Source organism: Chelonia mydas, chromosome 2 (genome assembly GCF_015237465.2).
Source record: "Chelonia mydas isolate rCheMyd1 chromosome 2, rCheMyd1.pri.v2, whole genome shotgun sequence".
Classification (NCBI taxonomy): Eukaryota; Metazoa; Chordata; order Testudines; family Cheloniidae; genus Chelonia; species Chelonia mydas.
Genome location: NC_057850.1, coordinates 195,393,153 through 195,418,783, shown reverse-complemented (window position 1 = coordinate 195,418,783; position 25,631 = coordinate 195,393,153). Strand labels below are relative to the sequence as shown.

The 25,631-nt window shown below is 43.3% G+C and overlaps 1 protein-coding gene across 1 annotated transcript in view; it reads right to left on the bottom strand.

Annotated features, from left to right (window-relative positions):
• Positions 1 to 19,107: 19,107 nt before the first annotated feature.
• The window catches only part of EFHB (EF-hand domain family member B), a 46,395-nt gene continuing 39,871 nt past the window's right edge, over positions 19,108 to 25,631 (bottom strand). Inside the window, exon 13 of the mRNA XM_007053237.4 lies at positions 19,108 to 19,711. Coding sequence (XP_007053299.2) covers positions 19,550 to 19,711 — 162 coding nt within the window. The 3' untranslated portion in view covers positions 19,108 to 19,549. The remainder of the gene's footprint in view (positions 19,712 to 25,631) is intronic.

Sequence of the window (25,631 nt, the reverse complement as noted above, 5' to 3'; positions counted from 1 at the left end):
GGTGGGTGCTTGCCTAGTGTACGCAGCGTTGCTCAGGAGTCCTTCATGGTATGGAGGATGTCGTCTGTTTGAGACGAGAATAGTTTATCCCTAAGGAAGGGGAGGTCCTCCACTTTTAGCTGTAGTTCTTTTGGAATTCCCAAAGCCTGCAACCATGATGTTCTTCTCATAACCACAGCTGTTGCGGTTGTTCAGGCAGCTGTGTCCTCTACATCCATTGAGGCTTGCAGCGCTGTGTGGGCTATTAACTGACCCTCATTGATAATGGCATTGAGTTGAGGACATTTATGCTCGGGGAGGTCCTCCACATGCTCTTGTATTTTACTATAGAGTACGGTAACTCCTCACTTAAAGTCGTCCCAGTTAACGTTGTTTCATTGTTACGTTGCTGATCAATTAGGGAACATCCTCATTTAAAGTTGTGCAATGCTCCCTTATAATGTAGTTTGGCAGCCACCTGCTTTGTCCACTGCTTGCAGGAAGAGCAGCCCGTTGCAGCTAGCTGGTGGGGGCTTGGAACCAGGGTGGACCGGCAGCCCCCCCGACCCCCCATCAGCTCCCCGTTCCCCTAAGTTCCCTGGGTGGCAGCTGCCCAGCAGGCTATCAATTGCCTGCAGTTCAGCTGTCCCTCCCACCACTGCCATGTGCTGCTCCTGTCCTCTCCCTTGAAGCTGCTCCTGGGAGCCTCCTGCTTGCTGTGCGGGGAGGGGGGAAGTGGAGGGCTAATGTCAGGGGGCACACTCACTGAAGTCAATGGGAGCTGTGGTTTGCACATCTGGCCCTAGGTATTTCAAATTGAGCATGCAAAATTAGTGGCTATTTTGACCACTCTGTGTGCCTCCGTTCCCCATTTTTAAAATGGAGATAATCCCACCGCCGTCACCTCACAAGGGTGTTGTGAAAATAAATTCATATTTGTGAAGTGCTCAGGTACTATTGTTATGAGTGCCATAGAAAAGCCCATAAGGAAATTAATAACTCTCTCTTCAGAGCAGGGTTTGAATGGTGTGCAGTAAATATAGCACAAGCCACACATATCTCCTCAATATTCAAACAAAATGTTGAACAGCTGCACATAAACAGCATCATCCATTCTATGCACTGAATGCGACAAGTGTCCTGTGTTAAAAATAGTATGTCATCATGTAATTAAAGATGGTAATACATACGCATAAGGAGGTTGAATTAAGATAGAACAGACAACCTTAAGTCTTGATGTTCCTAAATTTTGCATGCTTGAGTTTGCAACCTTAATCATGTTAAATTTTTGTGTGTGTAATAGTATATAGATAATTGTAATGTGCATATACCAAATTGCATCATAGAAAAAATTGGTTATGTGACTTAAAACAGCAAGGGCTGCTGTATATCAGGATTTCTGTCACAAAACTTGTGACATATTTTATATACGCTAAGGACTGAAAACAATCAGAGCAGTTAGAATTTTAGACCAAAATTTTCAAATTTAGGGGCCTGAAATTAGGCGTCTAACACCATATCTAGGCATCTAAATAAATAGTCTGATTTTCAAAGGTGCCGAGAGCAGCTCCAACTCCCAGCGACAGCAGGAAAATGAAGCTGAAACAATACAATATATTCTCCCACCTGCATATATCACTATAGAACATTTAAAGAATTATATTTTATATATAACCCTACCATCAGTCACCAAACAAAGTGAAAATTATGCATAAACCTACAATTGCCTGTGGAACTAAAGAGATTAATTTAATACCGTATTTCTACTTTCTGTCTAGCAGTGGAAGGCAGAACAGTGATTTATATGCATATTTCCGTAGCTGGTCTATTCAGCTAATTCTTTATTTTGATCTTTTTAGCTCATAATGAGAGTGATATGTCAGAAGGCCTGTGGGTCCTGAGACAGTGTGCCATCAGCCTATCAGAAAAATATATGAGACACATGGGGGCAGAGAAACATAGTTACTGCCTCACTTGCCCACAAGGGAAAAGGCTCCCTTAGATACTTTTTTAACAAATAACCACTTTGGTGAATAATAGAGATCATCCCTTATGGAAAAGTCTTGCGGAATTTAATAGTGGAAAATGATTAATGTCATCAATAGAAATTGAATAGAATTCTATAGAAAGTACCTCTTTCCCCTTTCTCCCTCTCCCCCTCACATGGTTCTCTGTGTCAAAGAACAGGACAGACAATATCCATTGTTGCTCCAGTGATAAATTGAAGGTCTAGATATTTCTGAACCTTCTGGGCTAGGAGAAGAGTCCCAGCTGTGACAATGGGATTCAACTCTTGCTTTTAGGCCTAGAAGCCACAAGACAACAGAACTTAAAATCATCACATTATTACATATAGGCAACTTATCCATAACTCTTAGAGGTTTCTGAGATCTGCTACTTATTTAAAGTGAAACAAAAACATATATAGTTGGACTTATGGTTCTATGCATTACTTAAGCCCCACTTAAGGCCTGTTTTGAGGACTGATGCGGAACATAGGCCTTGTGCTAGCTCTTTGCCCATGGGTCCTCCAATAAAACAAAGGTCCCTTCTTAGTAGAAGTTTAACTGCTAGTCATATATGTGCAACACAGCTGAGATAAAATTGTGGGAGTAAAACAATCTGTAGATGCAGCAGTAACCTGAATATATATTAAAATAATAATATTTTGTACTTATTTTGTCCCTTCCATCCAACAAAAATCAAAGTACTTTACAAAATAAAACAGATTATGCAGCTGTATACATTAAGGTAGATTCTGACCTCATACAAATGTAAATCTGGAGTAGCTTCATTTGATTCAATGGTCCTACTCCAGATTTACACTAGTATAACAGATCAGAATCTGAGGCTTTGTCCACATCAGAGCACTCAGCTGATCATTCTTCTATAGGTTGCTTTGGGCTAATTGAAACACCATTAATTGTGTCTCTACTACCCACCCTGAATTGATGCAATATTTGCCCTCGAGTCCACATTAAAATGTAAAATATTAATACTATCATGCTTTACGCTAGTGCTTATTAGCAGAATTTAGTCCTCAATTTTGTTATATTTTCAATCTCATCATTTTTTGCAGGAATACTTTTGTTGTTGTTGCATATATTTATTGTGAGATTTAATTAATGTTTTGTCTCCACTCCTGCAAACTCTTTTATAACTGCAAAACAAAGTCACCCAAGGACTAATCCATGTCATTTAAAAGCCTTTGCACTCTGATTTCCACTCTTTCTTCTACCTCAAATCCAATCAGAAGCGGGATCTTTCACAAAACCTAGACTCTGGAGAAGATTTCAAGGCTTAAAGAAAATGTATTTTTAGAAATAAGTATACTTTAGCTATTTAGGCTGACCTGACTTTGACTCTAAATTGTGTGATAAAATCTGATCTAATAAGTGCATAGCACAAGGAAGATTATTCTTTCTAAAATGAAGAAAAGGCAACCCCCTGTTGCTAAAAAACAACAGAAGAGACATCTACTTTGTGAATACAGCATGAAAAAAAATCTCACATTGATATTCATTTCAGACAACATTTTCAGAATTTAGGTCCCTCTTTTTTTTTTTGCCACCTAACTATATGTTTAGGCACTGAAAGTTTTAAGACATACTGAGCACCTAGGAGCAACCAAAGAGAGCTAATATTTAATTATTAGCAGAATTTACCACCAATAACCCTTCATGTATTTTCAATACCAAAAACATAGATACTTTTGAACTACATAAAGTGCATTTTTTAGTGGAAATGATACAGAGCTATGTGAAATCTAGCAAAGGCTGCAGACCTGATGTGTACCTCCAACTGAGCTATGCACCAGGCTGCTCAAATGGGCCACGCATATTACTTCAGCAAAGATCAACAAATGTTTCCCCCAGCAAATCAAAAAAGTGTGGAGACTTTATTGTAATAGTCTCCCATGAACATTAATCCTGACTCACAACAGCCAAAATCTTTCCATTCATAGCTTTGTAATCTATTATGGCATTTTCAAAATATAAGGAGAAATAATGAAATATGAGCTTAAAGTTAAGCACAGAAGTTATACGCCAACTGTGGTTTCAACCCTGTGGACTGGAACCCTACCCTAATAATGACACATACTGGACATAGTGGTTCTCTGGCATGCCCATCTGGTAGAAAAGCATTGTGCCCACTCGATAAGGTGATATGCCATTTGAGCAGATGGCGACAACCATCAATAAAAATATAGTCTGTTTAATGCAAGTGGAAACTTCCTGAACAGATTCCTCCTAGTGCAAACACCACTAAATTAGGGCCACACGATTAATCACAAAAGCGTCTTGCCTATTCATGTCTGTGGTCAAAACAAACAGATTAAATCCTATTTCTTGTGCACTGTACCCAGACATGCATCCATTTCATGTATTTCATCTCTCATAAAGGGGCTACTAGCATTCTGAGAATTGCACCCAAATAATTATACACAGCGGCTGACAAATGAACTTGACTCTTCACAAGTGGTGAATGGATGAGTACTAACCTTTGTGAAATGTACCTGACTTCAGTCAGTGTCATAGCTGATGCATGTAGTTTGTTAAACAGCAATGAAACAGACCAATCTTATGTATTTCCCTGAAAAGCTGGGGAACAAGAGACTCAGAAGCTCTCTCTTCCCCCCAGTATTTTCATCAAGCAACTGTGGGTTGAATCCATACCCTTGTAAAAATGCAGCGAAACGTATTAGAAGCTTCTTTTTTTCTGTTGTTCTTGCTCTCTCATCTCTTTTTCCTTCATATTCATTGTATGGTTTTTCTGACATCTTCACTGAGCAGTTTACCTTGTTTGTGTTTTGGTGAGAGTGCAACAGCTGGTCAGGAATCAGAACAGGAAAACTAGGGGATAATATGACAGGAGTTACCAGCTACAAAATTTAGGAGAAGCTTGTTGTTAAATGGCAAGTTTAGGGCTTGTCTCTGCAAAATGTTAAGGGTCAACCTCTGAAAGGCGGGTTGGGAAATAATTCTCTTAAGAGGGCAGGCCTGGAGAATCACAATGGTATATGCATGTGTGCACCCTGTCTTGTCTTGTACACTTCTGTTGAAAAAGCTCTAAGTAAAAGTTTTTAGAAAAATAAAAGACACTGATGGCATTATAGACTGACACAATGCAATAGTAATACAGGGCCAAATTTTACACCGAATTATAATACATACATTCCTGTTAAACAAAGGATGGAATGAGGAGAGTCAATGGGACACAGTAATACCAGGATATAAAATATATTGCAAGGACAGAACAGGTCGTGCGGTGGGGAGGGGGGAAGAGGGAGTGGCACTATATGTGAAAGAAAGTGTAGAATCAAATGAAGGACAAATCTTAAATGAGCCAAACTGTACCATAGAATCTCTATGGATAGTAATTCCATGCTTCAATAATGAGAATACAGCAGTAGGGCTATATTATTGACCACCTGACCAGGATGGTGACTCTGAAATGCTCAGGGAGATTAGAGAGGCTATAAAAATAAAAAACTCAATAATAATGGGGGATTTCAACTATCCCCTTATTGACTGGGTACATGTCACCTCAGGATGGGATGCAGAGATAAAGTTTCTTGACACCTTAAATGACTGCTTCTTGGAGCAGCTAGTTCTGGAACCCACAAGAGGAGAGGCAATTCTTGATTTAGTCCTAAGTGGAACACAGGATCTGGTCCAAGAAGTGATTATAGCTGGACAGCTTGGTAATAGTGACCATAATATAATTAAATTTAACATCCCTGTGCCAGGAAAAATACCACAGCAGCCCAACATGTTAGCATTTAATTTCAGAAAGAGGGACTAGAACAAAAATGAGGAAGTTAGTTAAACAGAAATTAAAGGTACAGTGCCAAATGTGAAATCCCTGCAAGCTGCACAGAAACTTTTTAAAGACACCATAATAGAGGCTCAACTTAAATATATATCTCAAATAAAAAAACATAGTAAGAAAATCAAAAAAGTGGCACCATGGCTAAACAACAAAGGAAAAGAAGCAGTTAGAGGCAAAAAGGCATCCTTTAAAAAGTGGAACTTAAACAGAAAGACTCACAAACTCTGGCAAATGAATATAATTAGAAAGGCCAAAAGATAATTTGAAGAACAACTAGCCAAAGGCTCAAAAAGTAATAGCAAATTTTTTTTTAAGTACATCAGAAGCAGGAAGCCTGCTAAACAACCAGTGGGGCCACTGGACGATCAAGATGCTAAAGGAGCACTCAAGGACAATAATGCCATTGCAGTGAAACTAAATGAATTCTTTGCATCGGTCTTCACGGTTGAGGATGTGAGGGAGATTTCCAAACCTGAGCCATTCTTTCTAGGTGACAAATCTGAGGAACTGTCCCAGATTGAGGTGTCATTAGAGGAGGTTTTGGAACAAATTGATAAACTAAACAGTAATAAGTCACCATGACCAGATGGTATTCACCCAAGAGTTCTGAAGGAACTCAAATGTGAAATTTCAGAACAACTAACTGTAGTCTGTAACCTATCATTTAAATCATCTTCTGTACCAAATGACTGGAGGATAGCTAACATGATACCAATTTTTAAAAAGGGCTCCAGAGGTTATCCCAGCAATTACAGGCTGGTAAGCCTGACTTCAGAAGAGAAGAGTGAGGGGGGATTTGATAGCAGCCTTCAACTACCTGAAGGGGAGGTTCCAAAGAGGATAGAGCTAGGCTGTTCTCAGTGGTGACAGATGACAGAACAAGAAGCAGTGGTCTCAAGTTGCAGTGGAGGAGGTCTAGGTTGGATAGTAGGAAAAACTATTTCACTAGGAGGATAGTGAAGCACTGGAATGGGTTATCTAGGGAGGTGGTGGAATCTCCAACCTTAGAGGTTTTTAAGGCCTGGCTTGACAAAGCCCTGGCTAGGATAATTTAGTTGGAGTTGGTCCTGCTTTGAGCAGGGGGGTGGACTATATGACCTCCTGAGGTCTCTTCCAACCCTAATCTTCTTCTATGACTTCAGTACCGGACAAACTTGTTGAAACTATAGTAAACAACAAAATGGTCAGACACATAGATGAACGTAATTTGTTGGGGAAGAGTCAACATGGTTTTTATAAAGGGAAATCATGCCTCACCAATCTAGAATTATTTGAGGGGGTCAACAAGCATGTGGATAAGGGGGATCCAGTGGATATACTGTATTTAGATATTCAGAAAGTCTTTGACAAGGTTCCTCACCAAAGGCTCTTAAGCAAAGTAAGCTGTCATGGGATAAGAGGGAAGGTCCTCTCATGGATTGGTAACTGGTTAAAACAGGGATTGGCAACCTTTGGCCCACGGCCTGCCAGAGTAAGCTCCCTGGCGGGCCAGGCTGGTTTGTTTACCTACCACGTCTGCAGGTTCGGCCCATCGCAGCTCCCACTGGCTGCGGTTTGCCGCTCCAGGCCAATGGGGGCTGCAGGAAGTGGGGGCCAGAACATCCCTCGGCCCGCGCTGCTTCCCCCATCCCCCATTTGCCTGGAGCAGCGAACTGTGGCCAGTGGGAGCTGCGATCAGCTGAACCTGTGGATGCAGCAGGTAAACAAACCGGCCCAGCTCCCTGGTGGGCCGCGGGCCAAAGGTTGCCAATCCCTGGGTTAAAAGATAGGAAACAAAGGGTAGGAATAAATGGTCAGTTTTCAGGATGGAGGGGGTAAATATTGGTGTCCCCCAGGGGTCTGTACTGGCACCAGTCCTATTCAACATATTCATAAATGATCTGGAAAAAGGGATAAACAGTGAGGTGGTAAAATTTGCAGATGATACAAAACTACTCAAGATAGTTAAGTCCCAAGCAGACTGTGAAGAGCTACTAAAGGATCTCACAAAACTGGGTGACTGGGCAACAAAATGGCATATGAAATTCAATGTTGATAAATGCAAATGCACTTTGGAAAACATAATCCCAACTATATATATAAAATTATGGGGTCTAAATTAGCTGTTACCACTCAAGAAGGAGATCTTGGAGTCATTGTGGATAGTTCTCTGAAAACATCCACTCAATGTGCAGCGGCAGTCAAGAAAGCGAACAGAATGTTGGGAATCATTAAGAAAGGGATAGGTAATAAAATAGACGAAAGCATATTGCCTCTATATAAATCAATGGTACGCCCACATCTTGAATACTGTATGCAGATCTGGTTGCCGCATCTCAAAAAATATATATTGGAATTGGAAAAGATTCACAAAAGGGCAACAAAAATGATTACGGGTATGGAACAGCTTCCATATGAGGAGAGATTAATAAGACTGGGACTTTTCATCTTGGAAAAGATTTGACTAAGGGGAGATATGATAGAGGTCTATAAAATCATGACTGGTGTGGAGAAATAAGGAAGTGTTATTGACTCCTTCTCTTAACACAAGAACTAGGGGTCACCAAATAAAATTAATAGGCAGCAGGTTTAAAACAAACAAAAGGAAGTATTTTTTCATACAACACACAGTCAACCTGCGGAACACCTTGCCAGAGGATGTGAAGGCCAAGTCTATAACAGGGTTAAAAAAGAACTAGATAAATTCATGGAGGATAGGTCCATCAATGACTGTTAGCCAGGATGGGCAGGAATGGGTCCCTAGAAGCTTTGTCAGAAGCTGGGAATGGGGATGGATCACTTGATGATTACCTGTTCTGTTCATTCCCTCTGGGGCACCTGGCATTGGCCACTGGTAGAAGACAGGATACCGGGCTAGATGGACCTTTGGTCTGTCCCAGTATGGCCGTTCTTAAAGGGGTCTGACTTTCCAGTCTTATTAGTGTTTAAATTCTCATATAGTGTTTCAACTGGCCCTAAACTCTATGAATCTCTGAAATCAGGAGTAACTGCTTTTATTCCAGTGGAATTTTACTACCATAAAACTGGTGTGAGAGGAGAATCATGTCCAATGGGTTTGCACAGGATGTAAATTACTGCCAAATTTGACCCACAATCTATAGGCCTACTACATATGTCCACAAGTTTGGGACACTGTGATATTAACTGAGCCAGAATAAGTATATAAAATACTTTTGTAACTAAGACACTTCACCTCACTATTTTTCGTTTTTCAAAATTCTCATCTTCAGCACCAATTTTTCACAGTTTAATATGCTGGAGAATAAGAGGCTAATACTCTTCGTATATCTTTTTTTCAACAGAAAGAGTACGGAAGTTGTTTTACCTCCCACACTATAAGTTCAGACCATTTAATCTGTCTTAAAATTTAAGAGGAGAGCAAGATACTTGACAGAGCCAATTAAAATAGATAAATTATTAAATAAACTATTCTTCAGAGTATTTTGTGGCAAGACATAAAAATGAGTGCAGGGAGAAAAAGAGACATTGCAGCTATATGTATGCTTTGTATTTCAGCTAATACCCCTTTCCAAGAAAACACTGTAAAGTAACAATAGACCAAATGATTCCCCATGGAGTTACACCAGGAATAATTTGGCTCAACAAGTTTTGAACCATTCAATTTTGACAAAATATTCACATTTCTAGGTATTTTGAATAGTATTCCAGGGATTCTCAAACTTCATTGTATCACGACCCCTTTCTGACAACAAAAATTGCTACATGACCCCAGGAGCAGGGACTGAAGCCTGAGCCCATCCAAGCCCTGCCACCCTGGTGAGGGGTGTCAAAGCCAAAGTCCCACTGTCCCAGGGGGCGGGGGGCAGCCAAAGCCCAAGGGCTTCAGCCCCAGGCAGGGACCTGTAATCTGAGCCCCACTGCCCAAGGCTGAAGCCCTCAGGCTTCAGCCCCAGACAGTGGGACTCGGGCTTTGCCTTCAGCCCCTGGCCCCAGCAAGTCAAATCAGCCCTGGCGACCCCATTAAAATGGAGTTGGAACCCACTTTGAGGTCCCAACCCACAGTTTGAGAACCGCTGCAATAGTCTGATCTATGAAGTCTGAGTATTGAATACTCTCTGTGATTGATACTTTGTAAGTACCTAGCATAGATTAAGAAAATTCATTCATTTTACCAGTTATTGTAACTATTAAATGTTATATGGAAAGGTACTTATATTTTTGTTATAGCCCACTCACTCACTGGATAAGTTTGATTGTTTACAGTACAAGCAGCATCTGAGTGCTGCTGAAAGTTTTTTAGTTGATCCCTTTTGACAATTTAGGTGTTGGATATATAACACATTTTACTTCAAAGCAGCCTCCTTTTCTGGTTGAACCAGTTCTGAAGACTGGACAAAGGCATTCATACTACAATAGAGAAAAGAGGGGGGAAAATGTCATTTCTATCAGCTGGGTATAAGTCAAGAGAACTTTAAAGTCATTGAATACAATTTACAGTTCTGAAGCCTAAAACTATATCACTGAATCCACAAATGTTGGGCTGACTACCAAATAAGAACAGAAAGATTTTTGCACAAGGATTTTATATGTATTCTATAAACCTTTTCACAAAAAGAGAAGAATGAAAGGATTGTGAAACTCTCCAAAATTCATTGGCTGCTATGTGACTAGTGATTACATTTTTTAAAAGTCTCTGTGTATATTCTGATGCAAAGCAAGTAAATGCAAGTGGAATTTACAGGTCTGTTCAGTGACTAATCCTTTAAAGCTTTGGAAGCATGAATAGGTTAGGTGAACATTGCTTCAAGTTCATTGCAAATCCCACCTCAGAAGGAAACCTTTAGTTTGTGGTTAAGATGATATTGGCAAAAGATTAAAACAGGATTTATAAGACTTTTTTATTTTGTGCTTATTTAGCAGACAGTCCAAGAGTAATGTTTCACTCCATTCCACTGGCAGGGGGAAAAATGAAGATTATGTTTTTGAAAGAAAAAATATGAAAGTGTCTGTGCTATTTCAGGTTTCTGAATATCTTCTATGAATATATGCATCCTGTAACTTGGTCCTATAGGGAAAAAAGTCGCTAAATCTTTCTTTCATCTCGAAATTTCCATTGGAAACAAAACAAACAACCACCACCAAAACCACCCCCCAAAAAACAAAAAAAAAGAACAATCTTTTTATGACCAGATCCTGGTTGGCATTTGTGGAGCCATAGAGAGGACACAAGGACTCTTTCCCACCCCCATCCCCACTCGTGTCAACAGCATAAGGATCAGGCATACGTTCACTCAGGTGGTGTAATCCTGGCCCCACTGAAGTCAATGGCAAAACTGCCATTGACTTCAATAAGGTCAGGATTTCACCAGGATGTTCAGGGATTGCTCCCTCCCTGTTTCCCCGAGGATATCCCAAAGTGGATGGGGAGAGCAGGGCCATGACACTGCCACCCACTCCCCGCTAACCCGCAGAATGGGACTAGTTCACACAGAGGAGCAAACTGCCCCCCATAAAAGGAGGTAGCAGTGTTATGGTGGATCATATTAAAGAAGTTCTGTATTAAAATCACAAATGAGTTTGATTCCCCATAGGTTAAATTCCAGGGTATAATGAAAAGGTCTCTTGGTTTTTGGTCTCTTGTTTTTACTGTTTTTCTCCCTTTCTGCGTGAAACTTGCAAGCTGCTAATTGTGTTAGTACATCCTAAGACAGAGTCTGTTCTCAGAGTAATACTTTGTAACAACAACTACTCACACAGAGAGAGACTCAAAGCAATACTTTGTAACAACAGAAACAGCACACAGAGATTCCCCGCCCTTTTGTTGTATTTATCTCGCTTTCAGAGTAGCAGCCGTGTTAGTCTGTATCCGCAAAAAGAAAAGGAGGACTTGTGACACCTTAGAGACTAACAAATTTATTTGAGCATAAGCTTTCGTGGACTACAGCTCACTTCATCAGATGCATTCAGTGGAAAATACAGTGGGGAGATTTTATATACACAGAGAACATGAAACAATGGGTGTTACCATACAGACTGTAACAAGAGTAATCAGGTAAGGTAAGCTATTACCAGCAGGAGAGCGGGGGGGACGGGGGACCTTTTGTTCCTCACATGTTCTTGTCAACTGCTGGAAATGGCCACCTTGATTATCACTACAAAAGGTCCCACCACCCCCCGCTCTCCTGCTGGTAATAACTCACCTTACCTGATCACTCTTGTTACGGTGTGTATGGTAACACCCATTGTTTCATGTTCTCTGTGTATATAAAATCTCCCCACTATATTTTCCACTACATGCATCTGATGAAGTGAGCTGTAGCTCACAAAAGCTTATGGTCAAATAAATTTGTTAGTCTCTAAGATGCCACAAGTCCTCCTTTTTTTATCTCGCTTTGTTAACAATTGTGATTAAAATAGAGATAGAGGATGTATGTGGATGGTTGCTTAGGGTGGATAATAAATGAATGATCAGGGAGGTGCCAGCCTAAGAATCCAGTCTCCATCGGCCAAAGAAGGCGTCAAGTGGAAACAACGAGAGGACCCCCGGAGGGCAGACTGGAATCCACCCAACAGCCTCAAGGATGGGAGAACCGAAGAACAAGATAACATCTGGCAGCATGGAGCCGTCAGGAATGTGCCATCTGCTGATTGATTCAGCAACAGCATGATGAAGCAATTCCCATACACTGGCATAGGAATAAATTCCTATAAAAATGGACTCCAGAAACTGAGAACTTTGGGGTCTGATTCTGCAAACCAACTTCCAGGAGCGTCAGATGTGCATCTGACAAGGCCCTGCTCCATCCTCATGTCCAGGCCACCTGTCCAGTGGCTTGGCACAAGCAACTCTAAGGCTGGTAACTATGACAACAACCTTGCAGAATCTGTGTGTGTGTGTGTATGAATGAATGTGTGAATAAATTTGAAATTGAATGGAATGTTACAGCTATAACTAACTGCTTACTATGATTCTTTCTGTATTCACAATAAATGTGGCATTTTGCCTTATTCCCTTTAATAAGATCCTGCTGGTTTTTATTTTATAGGTATAGCAGCAGCAAACGTGCACTTCCTGCTTGCTGGGGATCTCCAGGAGGCATCCACATGACAGAATTCTTCCTGATGATCTCCCTGGAATGAAGTGGTTCCACACCACCTCCAATGCATAATTTTTCCTAACAGGCACGATTTAGCCTTCAAAATACTACTACTACACCTCCCAGCTGCAGTGTAGACACAGTCACTAAGAACAATGGGGGATGGCAGCCATTTAGAAAGAGAGCAATTCTGTGAATGTCTCTCTGAAGAAGGAAATTTTATGTGCCAGCCTCTGCTAACAAACTTTCAGTTATGAAAAAATAACCACAAAAGAAGCCAATACCCTATTTCTTTTCAAAAACTACCCATTACACCAGGTCTGCTCCCCAGAGAGGCAGGAGGGAGGGGAAACTAGGGGACGTGAGCACACACGCATATATATGCACATGCGTGCAGTGAAATCTGGGGGTTGCAGGAGGTGGGAGGAAACTAGAGGCTCTGTCTGTGCACGCAAGGGAATGAAGGGTGGTTCAAAAGGCAAGGGGAATGGAAGACAAGAGACTGAGAGAAATGGATGTGTACACTTTGGCTGCATTGCACTGTTCTGGTAAAAAAACAATACAAAACAAAACCACGTCTGTAATCCCAGTTTAACTAGCCTGTATGCTCTGGGTGCTTTGTGTTGCTTCAGAATGGCACAAAGCAGCCAGAGTGTGCCAGTTAATCTCACCATACAAGATAATTTTTAAAAAGATATAAGACTTCATAGGATATTTCTAATGATTTGAAGATATCACTTGGTAACATTTTTGGTGAGTCTCTTGTTTAAAAATTTCATTCATAAACACTAGATAAAAAACAAACAAACAAAACAACAAGGATGTTCCCAAACAAAACTGTATTAAAATGGAGTTCAGGCTGAGAGTACATGTCAATAATTTAGGATCACATACATCACAGAGATGTTGTAAGGATCCTAAAACCAACAACCTAAAGAGAGGGCAAGAAATACCTAATGTGTCATTTTAAAAAAAATCATGTATTTTAATCTATTTAATTATTTTTTTAATTTAATCTGGGAATACAAACATTAAAATGCCTTTTTCATAAAATGTATGATTATGGCATATTTTCACTAAAAGGAAGAGTGAGAGCACCTCTAACACCCTGGACTGTGTACTTCCATACCTTAACTCTGAAATCCTTGGGTTAATGGCACTTTGTTTTGGAATAATTAATATAATTCAGGGTAAGAGACATTACAGAGATTATTGATATGTCTCTCAATTCTATATCTTAATTCCATCTAAGGGTATGTCTACAGTACGAAATTAGGTCAAATTTATAGAAGTCAGTAGGACTGCTAACCATCATCGTCATCCACCGCTTCTTCTGCAGCTCTGCTCTCCTGGTGCCAAGAATCCACCTTGCAGGTCCTCTCGTCGTTCTGTATAAATATCTATTCTCATGACATCCGTCATCATCCACCGCTTCCACTGCAACTCTGCTCTGCTCTCCTGCAGACGACATACCATGGCCAACATGGAGCCCGCTCAGCTTACCGTTGCTGTTGTGAGCATTGTAAACACTTCGCGCATTATCCTGCAGTATGTGCAGAACTTGCAAAAGCAGGCAAGGAGGCGACGACAGCGCGATCACAATAGTGATGAGGACATGGACACAGACTTCTCTCAAAGCATGGGCCTGGCAATTTGGACATCATGGTGGTAATGGGGCAGGTTCTTGCCGTGGAAACTGATTCTGGGCCCGGGAAACAAGCGCAGACTGGTGGGACCACATAGTGTTGCAGGTCTGGGATGATTCACAGTGGCTGCGAAACTTTCGCATGCGTAAGGGCACTTTCATGGAACTTTGTGACTTGCTTTCCCCTGCCCTGAAGCACAGGAATACCAAGATGAGAGCAGCCATCACAGGTGAGAAGCGAGTGGCGATAGCCCTCTAGAAGCTTGCAACACCAGACAGCTACCGGTCAGTAGGGAATCAATTTGGAGTGGGTAAATCTACTGTGGGGGCTGCTGTGATCCAAGTAGCCAACGCAATCACTGAGCTGCTGCTATCAAGGGTAGTGACTCTGGGAAATGTGCAGGTCATAGTGGATGGCTTTGCTGCAATGGGGTTCCCTAACTGTGGTGGGGCCATAGACGGAACGCATATCCCTTTCTTGGGACCGGACCACTTTGGCAGCCAGTACGTAAACCGCAAGGGGTACTTTTCAATGGTGCTGCACTGGTGGATCACAAGGGACGTTTCGCCGACATCAACATGGGATGGCCGGGAAAGGTGCATGACGCTCGCATCTTCAGGAACTCTGGTCTGTTTGAACAGTTGCAGGGAGGAACTTACTTCCCAGACCAGAAAATTACTGTTGGGGATGTTGAAATGCCTATAGTTATCCTTGGGGACCCCGCCTACCCCTTAATGCCATGGCTCATGAAGCCATACACAGGCACCCTGGACAGTAATAAGGAGCAGTTCAACTATAGGCTGAGCAAGTGCAGAATGGTGGCAGAATGTGCATTTGGACATTTAAAAGCTCGCTGGCACAGCTTACTGACTAGGTTAGACCTCAGCGAAACCAATATTCCCATTGTTATTGCTGCTTGCTGTGTGCTCCACAATATCTGTGAAAGTAAGGGAGAGACGTTTATGGCAGGGTGGGAGGTTGAGGCAAATCGCCTGGAGGCTGATTACGCACCGCCAGATACCAGGGTGATTAGAAGAGCACAGCTAGGTGCCCTGCGTATCAGAGAAGCTTTGAAAACCAGTTTCATGACTGGCCAGGCTATGGTGTGACAGTTCTGATTGTTTCTCCTTGATGAAAATCCGCCCCCTTGGTTGACTCTACTTCCCTGTAAGCCAACTGACCTCCCCCCTTCAATCACCACTTTCAGAGGCAATAAAGTCATTATTGTTTCAAAATCATGCATTCTTTATTAATTCATCACACAAATAGGGGGAAAACTCACAAGGTAGCCTGGGAGGGGTGGGTGAGGAGGGAAGCACCGGGTGGGGTGGTGGATGAGGGGAGGAGGGAAGGACAAGGCCACACTACAGTTCAAAACTTATTGAATGCCAGCCTACTGTTGCTTGGGCAATCCTCTGGGGTGGAGTGGCTGGGTACCCGTAGCCTCCCCCTGCCGCCGCGTTCTTGGGCATCTGGGTGAGGAGGATATGGAACTTGGGGAGGAGGACAGGCGGTTATACAGGGGCTGCAGCAGCGGTCTGTGCTCCTGCTGCCTTTTCTGCAGCTCCACCAGATGCCTGAGCATCTCAGTTTGCTCCCCCATTAGCCTCAGCATTGCATCCTGCCTCCTCTCAGCATGCTCCTCCCTCCTCTCATCACATTCCTGGTCTCTGCCATTGTTTGCCTCCATGCATTCTGCTGAGCTCTTTCAGTGCGGGAGGACTGCATGAGCTCTGAGAACATGTCATCACGAGTGCATTTTTTTCGCCTTCTAATCTGCGCTAACCTCTGGGACGGAGATGATAGGGGGAGCGTAGAGACATTTGCAGCTGCGGGAGGAAAAAAAAGGGAGAGTAGTATTTAAAAAGATACATTTTAGAGAACAAAGAAAAGACTATTTCACACTGAATCAAGTGATTCACATTACATGGCACATGTGCTTCACTCCTGCCCCCTCGCCACCATGTGGCTAGTATCAGGGAAGATCCCTCTCAGCTAAACGTGAACAGCTCAGCATGAACGGGCCTCCCCCCACCATGTGGCAAAGGCTTAGAGTACCTCCAGGAGAGCTGCATGGAGATGTCCCTGGAGGATTTCTGCTCCATCTCCAGACACGTTAACAGACTTTTCCAGTAGCTATACTGGCTGCGAATGCATCCCAAGTCTTCAGGGCAAATTAATCATTAAACACGCTTGCTTTTAAACCCTGTATTATATTTACAAAGGTACACTCACTAGAGGTGCCTCCTCCGGCTTCATGGTCTGGGAGCCCGCCTTGGGAGGGTATTGGCTCCAGGGTGATGAACAGTTCCTGGCTGCCGGGGAGAAGGGATTCTCCATTTGCCTGCTGTGCGCTATCCTCAATCTCCTTCTCCTCCTCATCTTCCTCCTCCACAAAATCCTCTTCCCTGTTGTGTGAGACTCCCCCCTTGCAGGTGTCCACAGACAGCGGTAGTGGTAGGGCCCCCCCCTAGAATTGCAGGCAGCTCATCATAGAAGCGGCATGTATGGGGCTCTGACCCAGAGTGACTGTTTACATCCTTTGTTTTTTGGTAGGCTAGCTTCAGTTCCTTAACTTTCACGCGGCACTGCTGTGTGTCCCTGTTGTAGCCTCTGTCCATCATGCCCTTGGAGATTTTGGCAAATATATTGGCATTTCGTCTTTTGGAACGGAGTTCTGCCTGCACGGATTCTTCTCCCCATACAGCAATCAGATCCAGTACCTCCCATTCAGTCCACGCTAGAGCTCTTTTGTGATTCTGGGACTCCATGGTCACCTGTGCTGATGAGCTCTGCATGGTCACCTGTGCTGATCAGCTCGTCACACTGGCCAAACAGGAAATGAAATTCAAAAGTTCCCAGGGCTTTTCCTGTCTACCTGGCCAGTGCATCTGAGTTGAGAGTGCTGTCCAGAGCGGTCACAATGGAGCACTTTGGGATAGCTCCCGGAGGCCAATACTGTCGAATTGCATCCACACTACCCCAAATTTGACCCAGCGAGGTCGATTTTAGCGCTAAACCCCTTGCCGGAGAGCAGTACAGAAATTGATTTTAAGAGCCCTTTAAGTCGACAAAACAGGCGTGGTCATGTGGATGGGTGCAGGGTTAAATCAACCTAACGCTGCTAAATTCGACCTAACCTCGTAGTGTAGACCAGGGCTTTAAGTGACATTTTTGTCTGGGTCTATATGTCTATTATGTTAACCTTAGTAAGATCTTGGACTCAATATCTATAGCAGTGAGTTCTACAAGCTACTCTTTCATTGCATAAGAAAGTATTTCATTTACTCAATTATAAATTTGTTGTTGAATAGCTTTGTGTATGTATTCTGAGAAAAGGGAAACAGGAGTGCCTGATTTTCCCTGACTAGATTATTATTTGGTATACCTCTATAAAGTCCCTTCCTATTCTTCCTGTCTCTCAACTAAATAATCCCAATCTCTTTGTCTTTAGTTTTTAAGTTGAAGTTTTTTTCATAGCTGTAGTCATTTTGAATGCCTATCTCTGTTGTTTCTATATCCTTTTTGAAATAAAGTGAACAGAACTGAACATAATATTCTAGGACAAGGGCATAATACTGATTCAGAAAAGAACATTATTATTTTCAGTCCCCTTTTTTATTCATCCTAACATTTTATTTGCACACTGAGCAGAGATTTTCATGAAAATGTTGTCACAGGGCACCTTCATCGTTACCCAGTGAACCTTGCTGCCTGGCCAGTTAATATGGTTTTGCAGTCACAAACGCACATGAGGCTATTTATTACATAACAATACCATGCAACACAGGCTTATAGCAAGGACTGGCTTCCCTGCAGCCCTGCCTGGCCTGGCCCACACTCTGAGCTTCCTCCTGAGCAATTTTGAGATGCCCCTTGATCCCTGTTTCCTCCCCTTATATTCTCCCCAGTTACCTTGTTATCCCAGTGATTGTAATCCATGTGCTCATAATCCCCCACCAGAAAGTGTGTTATTGCCCTCAACTGGGCCTGTCAGTGATCAGGGTGCCGCTGATAGTTCCCTGTCACAGATGTCCACACTCAGATCTTTTTCTTGTGTGGTTACAATTAGATTTAGAATCCAGGGGAGCATCTCCATAGTTCAGAACATTCTTTCCAATGTGTATTAAAATTAATTGTTGACAAATGAAAGGTATTTGCTATTGATGAACTGAGGGTTAGGCCCCTCTGAAATTCCTCATGGTCTTCTCTAGCCTTTTCTAACCTCTATAATTTTGTGTGATCTATACATTTTGCAGCTGAATGTTCATCCATTTTTCCAGATCACATATATTAAATACTGGTTTCTAGTATCATAACCTTGGGTGTATCAGGCTGTTCACCTTTTGCCATGTTGAAAATTGGCTATTTTTTCCCCGCTTTGTTTGCTGTCTTAGTCAATACTTTACATCTCAATCCATTATTATTTTATTTCCTTAGTATCCTCCTGTGAGGGGCCTCAAAGAGTTTTTGAAACTCCAAATAAATTATGGCAACTAGCTCATCTTTAGCCACCGTTTTGTTGACACCAACAAGGAATTCTAGAAGAGCAGAGGAACGATTTTCCTTTACACAGAAATACTGGCTTTAAAAAAAAAAAAAAAGATTTTTAAAATCAGACAAGTTCATGTTATTTAATTATTCTCAGTATGTAAAAACATTTCAAATATTTATTCAATGGCTTCTGTTTTTGTAAACAAAGACAAGATGGAAAAGTGTTCAGGCTCAAAAATGTAAATTTTAACACTTAGACACATTAAGTCATGTAATAATATACAGAGAAACAACTGAATTCAATTTATAAGCAAACAACATACCTAGTCCTGTTCCCACTGAAATCAGTGGCCCAATTCCCAGGCTTTAATGGGGGATAAGAACAGATTCATATATATGCTGTCTCCCACAGTCCTTACAGAAGGACTATAGATTGGATTCTAATTCCGTAAACACAATACATTTAAACATTTGTTCTAGTCAATACCAAAATTATGGCAGATTTTATTTTAAATAAAATACCACAAAGAATAGAAAACCTCAACTGCATTTTGTGTGTGATGCTTGTATCTCATCCAGTATATTTCTGATGGATTCTACACAGACCTCTTCTCTGTGATGTTTCATGCAGGCCTGCTTCCATACTTCTTCAAAGTTTTGATCTGAAATGCTGACTCCAATGTTACGGAGAATTCGTGCAATCTGTAAAGTAATATGTGATGGAATTAATTTTGGTCAGCGTTTGCTTTAATTAATATAGGGGCTGATCTTGCATCCATTATTCACATGAGGAATTTTAATTTGTCTAGGAGTGAATTTTGCCATTAATGAAGACTACAGGCCAAATCCTGGAGTGCTTAACCAAGCCAACTCCCATTAAAATTAATGTGAGTTTTATCTAAGGAAGGACTAAGGACTGCAAGATTTGGCCCTAAATGTATAAATTAGGTTAATGCAGTTTAAAGGTTCAGAAAGCAAGCACACAGAGTTCAGGAAATATATACATTAAGGTTTCCAAGAATCCTAATAAAACCATGCTACTAATCCATTATCTTTTATTCTTTACATTTATCAACATAAATATTATATTAAAGTCTACATTTAACAAGGAAAACATGTCTTGAAAATGCTATGGGCCAGATCCTCAGGTGGTGTACATCAGCACAGCAAGGCTGATTTCAATGAAGCTACCCCAATTTACACCAGCTTTGAATCTAGCCCTACTTATATACAACAAGATTATTCCATTACACTGGTGTAAAACCAGAGGATCAAGCCCCTTAGTTTTTTTTGTTCTTTGTGAGTTTCTCACATACATATTTACTCTGTGTAACAGATTACATCAAGCTGCGGCGTTGTAGTACTTGCCTAACAGGTAGAGCAGAGCGTCGGTGGAATATTGCCATTCCATATACATTTGTTATTTTTCACTGCTTGTCTTTATTTTAGTATATTTTATTTTGTGCATGTTTCTTTCTTTCACATGATTTTTTTCTGATCTTTACTATTAATTCTGGGATTTCTCCCCTAACCTTTGTTCAGCCAAGAACTGGCTGCAAGGCAGCTGCACCAGACAGAGTTACTCCTTTATGGATATTGTTTTTCATTCCAGTGGCTTTTTGGTATACCCTCCACCACTTAGTGAGTGGTGGAGTTTCCAGTTTAGTTGCCAAACACCGAGCCTTTGTACTAGCTTGTGATGAGTTTGGACTAACAAAGACAATGATTTATGGCATAAGGTTTGTTGACTGCACCTCAAGTTTCAATAGCTAACACTGTGCTAGAAGCTGTGCACAAGCTCAACTTATCTGATAGAGTTGATCCTAGATAGCAATCTCTAGATAAGAAGCTTAATTCTGCATAAAAAATGCAGCCACCACATTAGGTCAACTAACCAAACGTATGTGGGACAATAGGAAACTAACACTGAATGCCATGATACAGGTCCACCAGACATGCATTCTGAGCATGCTGCTGTATGGTGGTGAGACTTGGACACCACCTCGAGCAGGCATAAAATAAGGCTAAATACCTTTGATACCTGCTGTCTTTGCCATTTTCTAAATATCAAGTGGGAAATCAAGTTTCTGACACCAACCTCCTTGAGAAAGCAAAATTCCCGAGTCTAATGATGACTCTCAAACATAGATGTCTACATCGGTTCGGTCATCTGCACTGGATGAATGATAGATGCATTCCAAATGATCTCCTGTATGGAGAACTTGTGGATCCTCCAAGGCCATTGGGCCAACCTTGGCTCCGTTTCAAGGACATTTACAAGAGGGACTTAAATTCTCAACATGGATGCTGCAAGCTAAGAAGATGCAGTTAGCAACAGGCCACACTGGAGGGCTGCGCTGCACCAGGCAGTCAAAGTGGCTGCAGAGAGGTGACTGAGACACAGGAAAGTGAAGAGGAAAGCACAACAGACCTCAAATGCTAGTCATTTGCTGGATTGATCCTCTGGCCCTGCGCCTTATGCCAGCACTATTTGTGGCAAGGACTGTCACTCAAGAATTGGACTTTTTAGCCAGTCATGATGCTGCAGCATGGCACATAGTAACTCAACTACTTCGGTGCTTATTACCATTGTCTCTCTCAATAGACAGATGCCATATTATTAATTCACATTAATCTGCCAAGTTAACCTCTAAAACACAACTGGATCAGCATTGCCACCTCCTCCAATCCACTGGGTCACTTACAAATGAAGGGGTTTTATAAATACATAGCACCAGACACTGAGCAAAGTAAACCTTTGTAGCTCCATCAACACTAATGATGCAATTCCGATTTACACTAGCTAAAAATCCAGCTCAGAGTTTGTACATAATCCTAAATGAATATTAAATCATTCATTAATTGTATGTCCACAACATTTATACTTTTAATTGCACCCCTTATTGATAAAAACGGACTAAATCTTATTTTTCTTAGAATCTCATTGAAGTCAATGGGATGACTCATGGGCTAAAGATGAACAAGATAAATCTTTAACCTTTAACAGTCATAGCTTCCTATACTAAAAAAATATGACAATGCCATTTAAGTATACTGTTCTAGGACACCTTTATCAACACCCCCATAGTGATTATAAAACATTATGAGCCCCATTAACCCAGTTTAAAACTATCACATGTACCCAGTGGTGAGCTGGAGCAGGTTCGCACCAGTTTACTGAAACCTATTGTTAAATTTAGAAGCCCTTTTAGAACCGGTTGTCCCTCGCAAGACAACCGGTTCTAAAAGTGCCTCTAAATTTAACAACTGGCCAAAAGTGGCGCCTTAGGCGTCGACTCCGTGGGTGCTTCGGGGCTGGAGCACCCACGGGGAAAATTTGGTAGGTGCTCTGCTCCCCGCCAGGCCCCAGCTCACCTCACCTCTGCTCTGCCTCCTCCCCTGAACGCACTGCCCTGCTCCTCAGCCCCCCCCCCCCGCCCACCGGTTTCCCGTGAATCAGCTGTTCGCGCAGGAAGCCGGGGACGGGGGGGGGGGGGTGCTGAGAAGCAAGTGGCGGCTTCGTGGAGGCGAGCTGGGGCGGGGAGCAGTTCCCCTGTGCACCCACCGGGTTACCTGCTGCGGCGCGGGCAGTCCTCCTCGCGCCCCCCCGCCTCAGCTCACCTCTGCTCTGCCTCCCTGGGCCTGACTGCGAAGCACTGCTTGCTTCTCAGCACCCCCCTCCCCAGCTTCCCGCGTGAACAGCTGATTCGCGGGAAACCGGGGGGGCGGAGAAGCAGAGCGGGGCGGCGCGTTCAGGGGAGGAGGCGGAGCGGAGGTGAGCTGGGGCCGGGCACAGAGCTGCCGGTGGGGGCTCTGCACCCACCAAATTCTCCCCGTGGGTGCTCCAGCCCCAGAGCACCCATGGAGTCGGCACCTAAGGCGCCACTTTGATGTGATCAGTGGGGGGAAGCGGCCACTCCCCCTGCTCCCCCCCTAGCTACACTACCCCGCCCCTAGGAGCCAGAGGGACCTGCTGGATGCTTCCCGGGAGCCACCCCAGGTAAGCACCGCTGGGACTCCCCACCTCGCCCCCCGGCAGGTCCCTCTGGCTCTTAGGGGCGGGGTGGGCTGGACACCAATTACGGTGGCCCACGAGACCCTCCTGCCCAGTTCCTGGGGCAGTCAGGGGACAAGGGTGGATGGGGGAGGGGTCCCAGGGGGGGCATCAAGGAATGCGGGGGGTTGGATGGGGCAGGAGTCCCAGGGGCAGGCCACGACCCCCTCGTGGGGTGAGGAGGGAACCGGTTGCTAAGATTTTGGCCGCTCATCACTGCATGTACCTCTATAATGGGTCATTATGTAGCCTGAGAGTTTCATTTTCAAAAGTCATAGTATAAAAATTTATAAAAATTAAATGTGAAAAAGTATACCAACAGATATAAAATACTCACTTGACAAATTCACAGATCATCAAGGATCAGTTTATCTGACTCAGCTGTCACATTCACTGTCTCTTTTATGCATGTTTATTGTCCAAACTTAGGTCAAATCAACAAAAACACAGTTCCTCATCTCACCCTGGGATATAGCTCACAAGAGCTTTTCCTTCTTTACTTCTCAGGGACTTCTGCCTCCTGTCCCTGGGACTCTGGTAGTCCTAGTTCTCCCAGGCAGGCTCTCTGTTCCCAAGGAGCAGGCAGAGAGAGCCCTCTCTGCCTCTTTTCTGACTAGCTCTCATCAAGGCTCCCCCTCACCAAGTCTCACTCTCTCTTTAAGATCAGGTACCCCCTTTTAAAGCTCAAAGTATCACCCTATGACACTCCACGCCCCCCACACCCCCGTTACGGCCTTGCCCACTCCTAAGGAAAACCTTAAAAACCCAACCTTCCTCCAGGGCCCCCACCCCAAAGTGGACCCCAAACACCACCATACCAAAACAAAACCTATTTTACATACAACACTCCAGATAAAGTCATACAAATCCCTTCCCCGCTCCCCACAAGTCCTTAAAACAGTCCCTGCAGGAACACGTCTCTAACTCCAGGCCACTCGGGGTCCTCTGTAGTGTGGCCAGCCTTACAGTCCATACCCTCCTCCTTTATCCAAAATTCCACCTTACTTCAAGCTGCTTTTATGTTTCCCTCCAAAATTATTCCACTGCTCCTCGGGCAACCCTTACATCCTAGTAGCCTTCCTCCCAGAGGCCCACCAGAGTTCCTCCATGTCATCCTCAATCACTGCCCTCTTCTTTCTCCTAGCTGCCAGGGTCATAGAGGGTTTTTTGCCTGGTGTCTTGCCTGAACCTCTATAAGCTGAAGGGGGTTGACAGCTATCCTCCCATCCCACATTATCACTGGAGGCAAAGTCTGCATCCCCCCTCAGGAGATCATTTAACCTCCATATTCATCTCAATCTTGCCCCAGCTTGTTTCTGTGATCATACTCTGCTCCTCCAGTTTTCTCACACCCCCTACTGCCTGGGTCAGATGAGTAACTAACTATAGGCCCCCCCTCCCTACCATTATTGCCACATCCACTTTCCCAACAGCCTCTGTATTGGTGCTGTGGGACACCCACTCCCTTTTTAGCTTCTTGCACATTTTACTACCACATCGGACTATTCTGGGTTTATCCAATTTTGGGGTCCCCTTCTTTTCTCTTGCTGCAACTTTTCCCCTATGAGGGCAGTGCCTTTTAAATGTCCTGCTGTCCCATAGGCACAACCTACCAGCCCTGTCCTTGCTTTAGCATGAGGCAGAGTATCAGCCAGAGTCCCTACAGTATCTTTTGCATCTGCTGCGCAGAGTCACCCTTGCCATCATTGTTCCGGTAGGGGCAGGTCCTCTCAATGTGGCCTTCCCACCCACACGCATAGCTTGCTCTCAACTGGGACTCAAGCCTCCTGGGCCATAAACATCTTTTCCTTGCCTGGTACCTGCCACTACTAAGAGTTTCCCTTTGCAGAATCTCCCATCATGTACTGCTGCTGCTTCTCTACTGTCTCCGCCCATCTCTGCATGTCCAGCGACATCTCCTGATGTCTCTTTTGATTCACCAGAATCTGCAGGAGGACTAGTTAGGTTTGCTGCTGTTGATTGGCCACTTCCCAGAACTGAAGCAGGAAGCCTGGAAGTTCCTGCTATTCCTCCATACACCAGTTAAAGAGGGTAAACATTCCCAGGGCTGAAGAGGACCTCATGGCCTTTTGGCTCCCTCTTTTCCCTCTTCCTTTAAAAAAAAAAAGCACTCAGGACTGGCCTTACTCTCCCCTTGTATCAGGGTCCATTCAAATTGCCCGCATTCTCCACCATGTGTAACAAGGCAGGGCTTTTCCACAGCATGTGAAGGAGTCACTGCTATGCCCATAGTCTATCTTATGCAGTTCTATTGACCACTTAAGTCAAATCAACAAAAAAACAATTCCTCAACTCACCTGGGCTACAGCTCCCAGTCACTGCCCCCCCTTTAGTTCTCAGGTTCCTTCTGCCTCCCCTCTCAGGCGACTCTGGCAGTCTTCCTGCTCCTGTTTCCCTGCCTCCCCACCCAGGAGATTGGCAGCTCTAACTCTCCAGGGATTCATATTCGCAGGGAACAGGCAGTGATAGCCCCATACTACTCTCTCTGCCCCTTTCCTGATTGGCAGTCAGCCTGACTCACTCAACTACTCCCTCACCAGGTCTCTC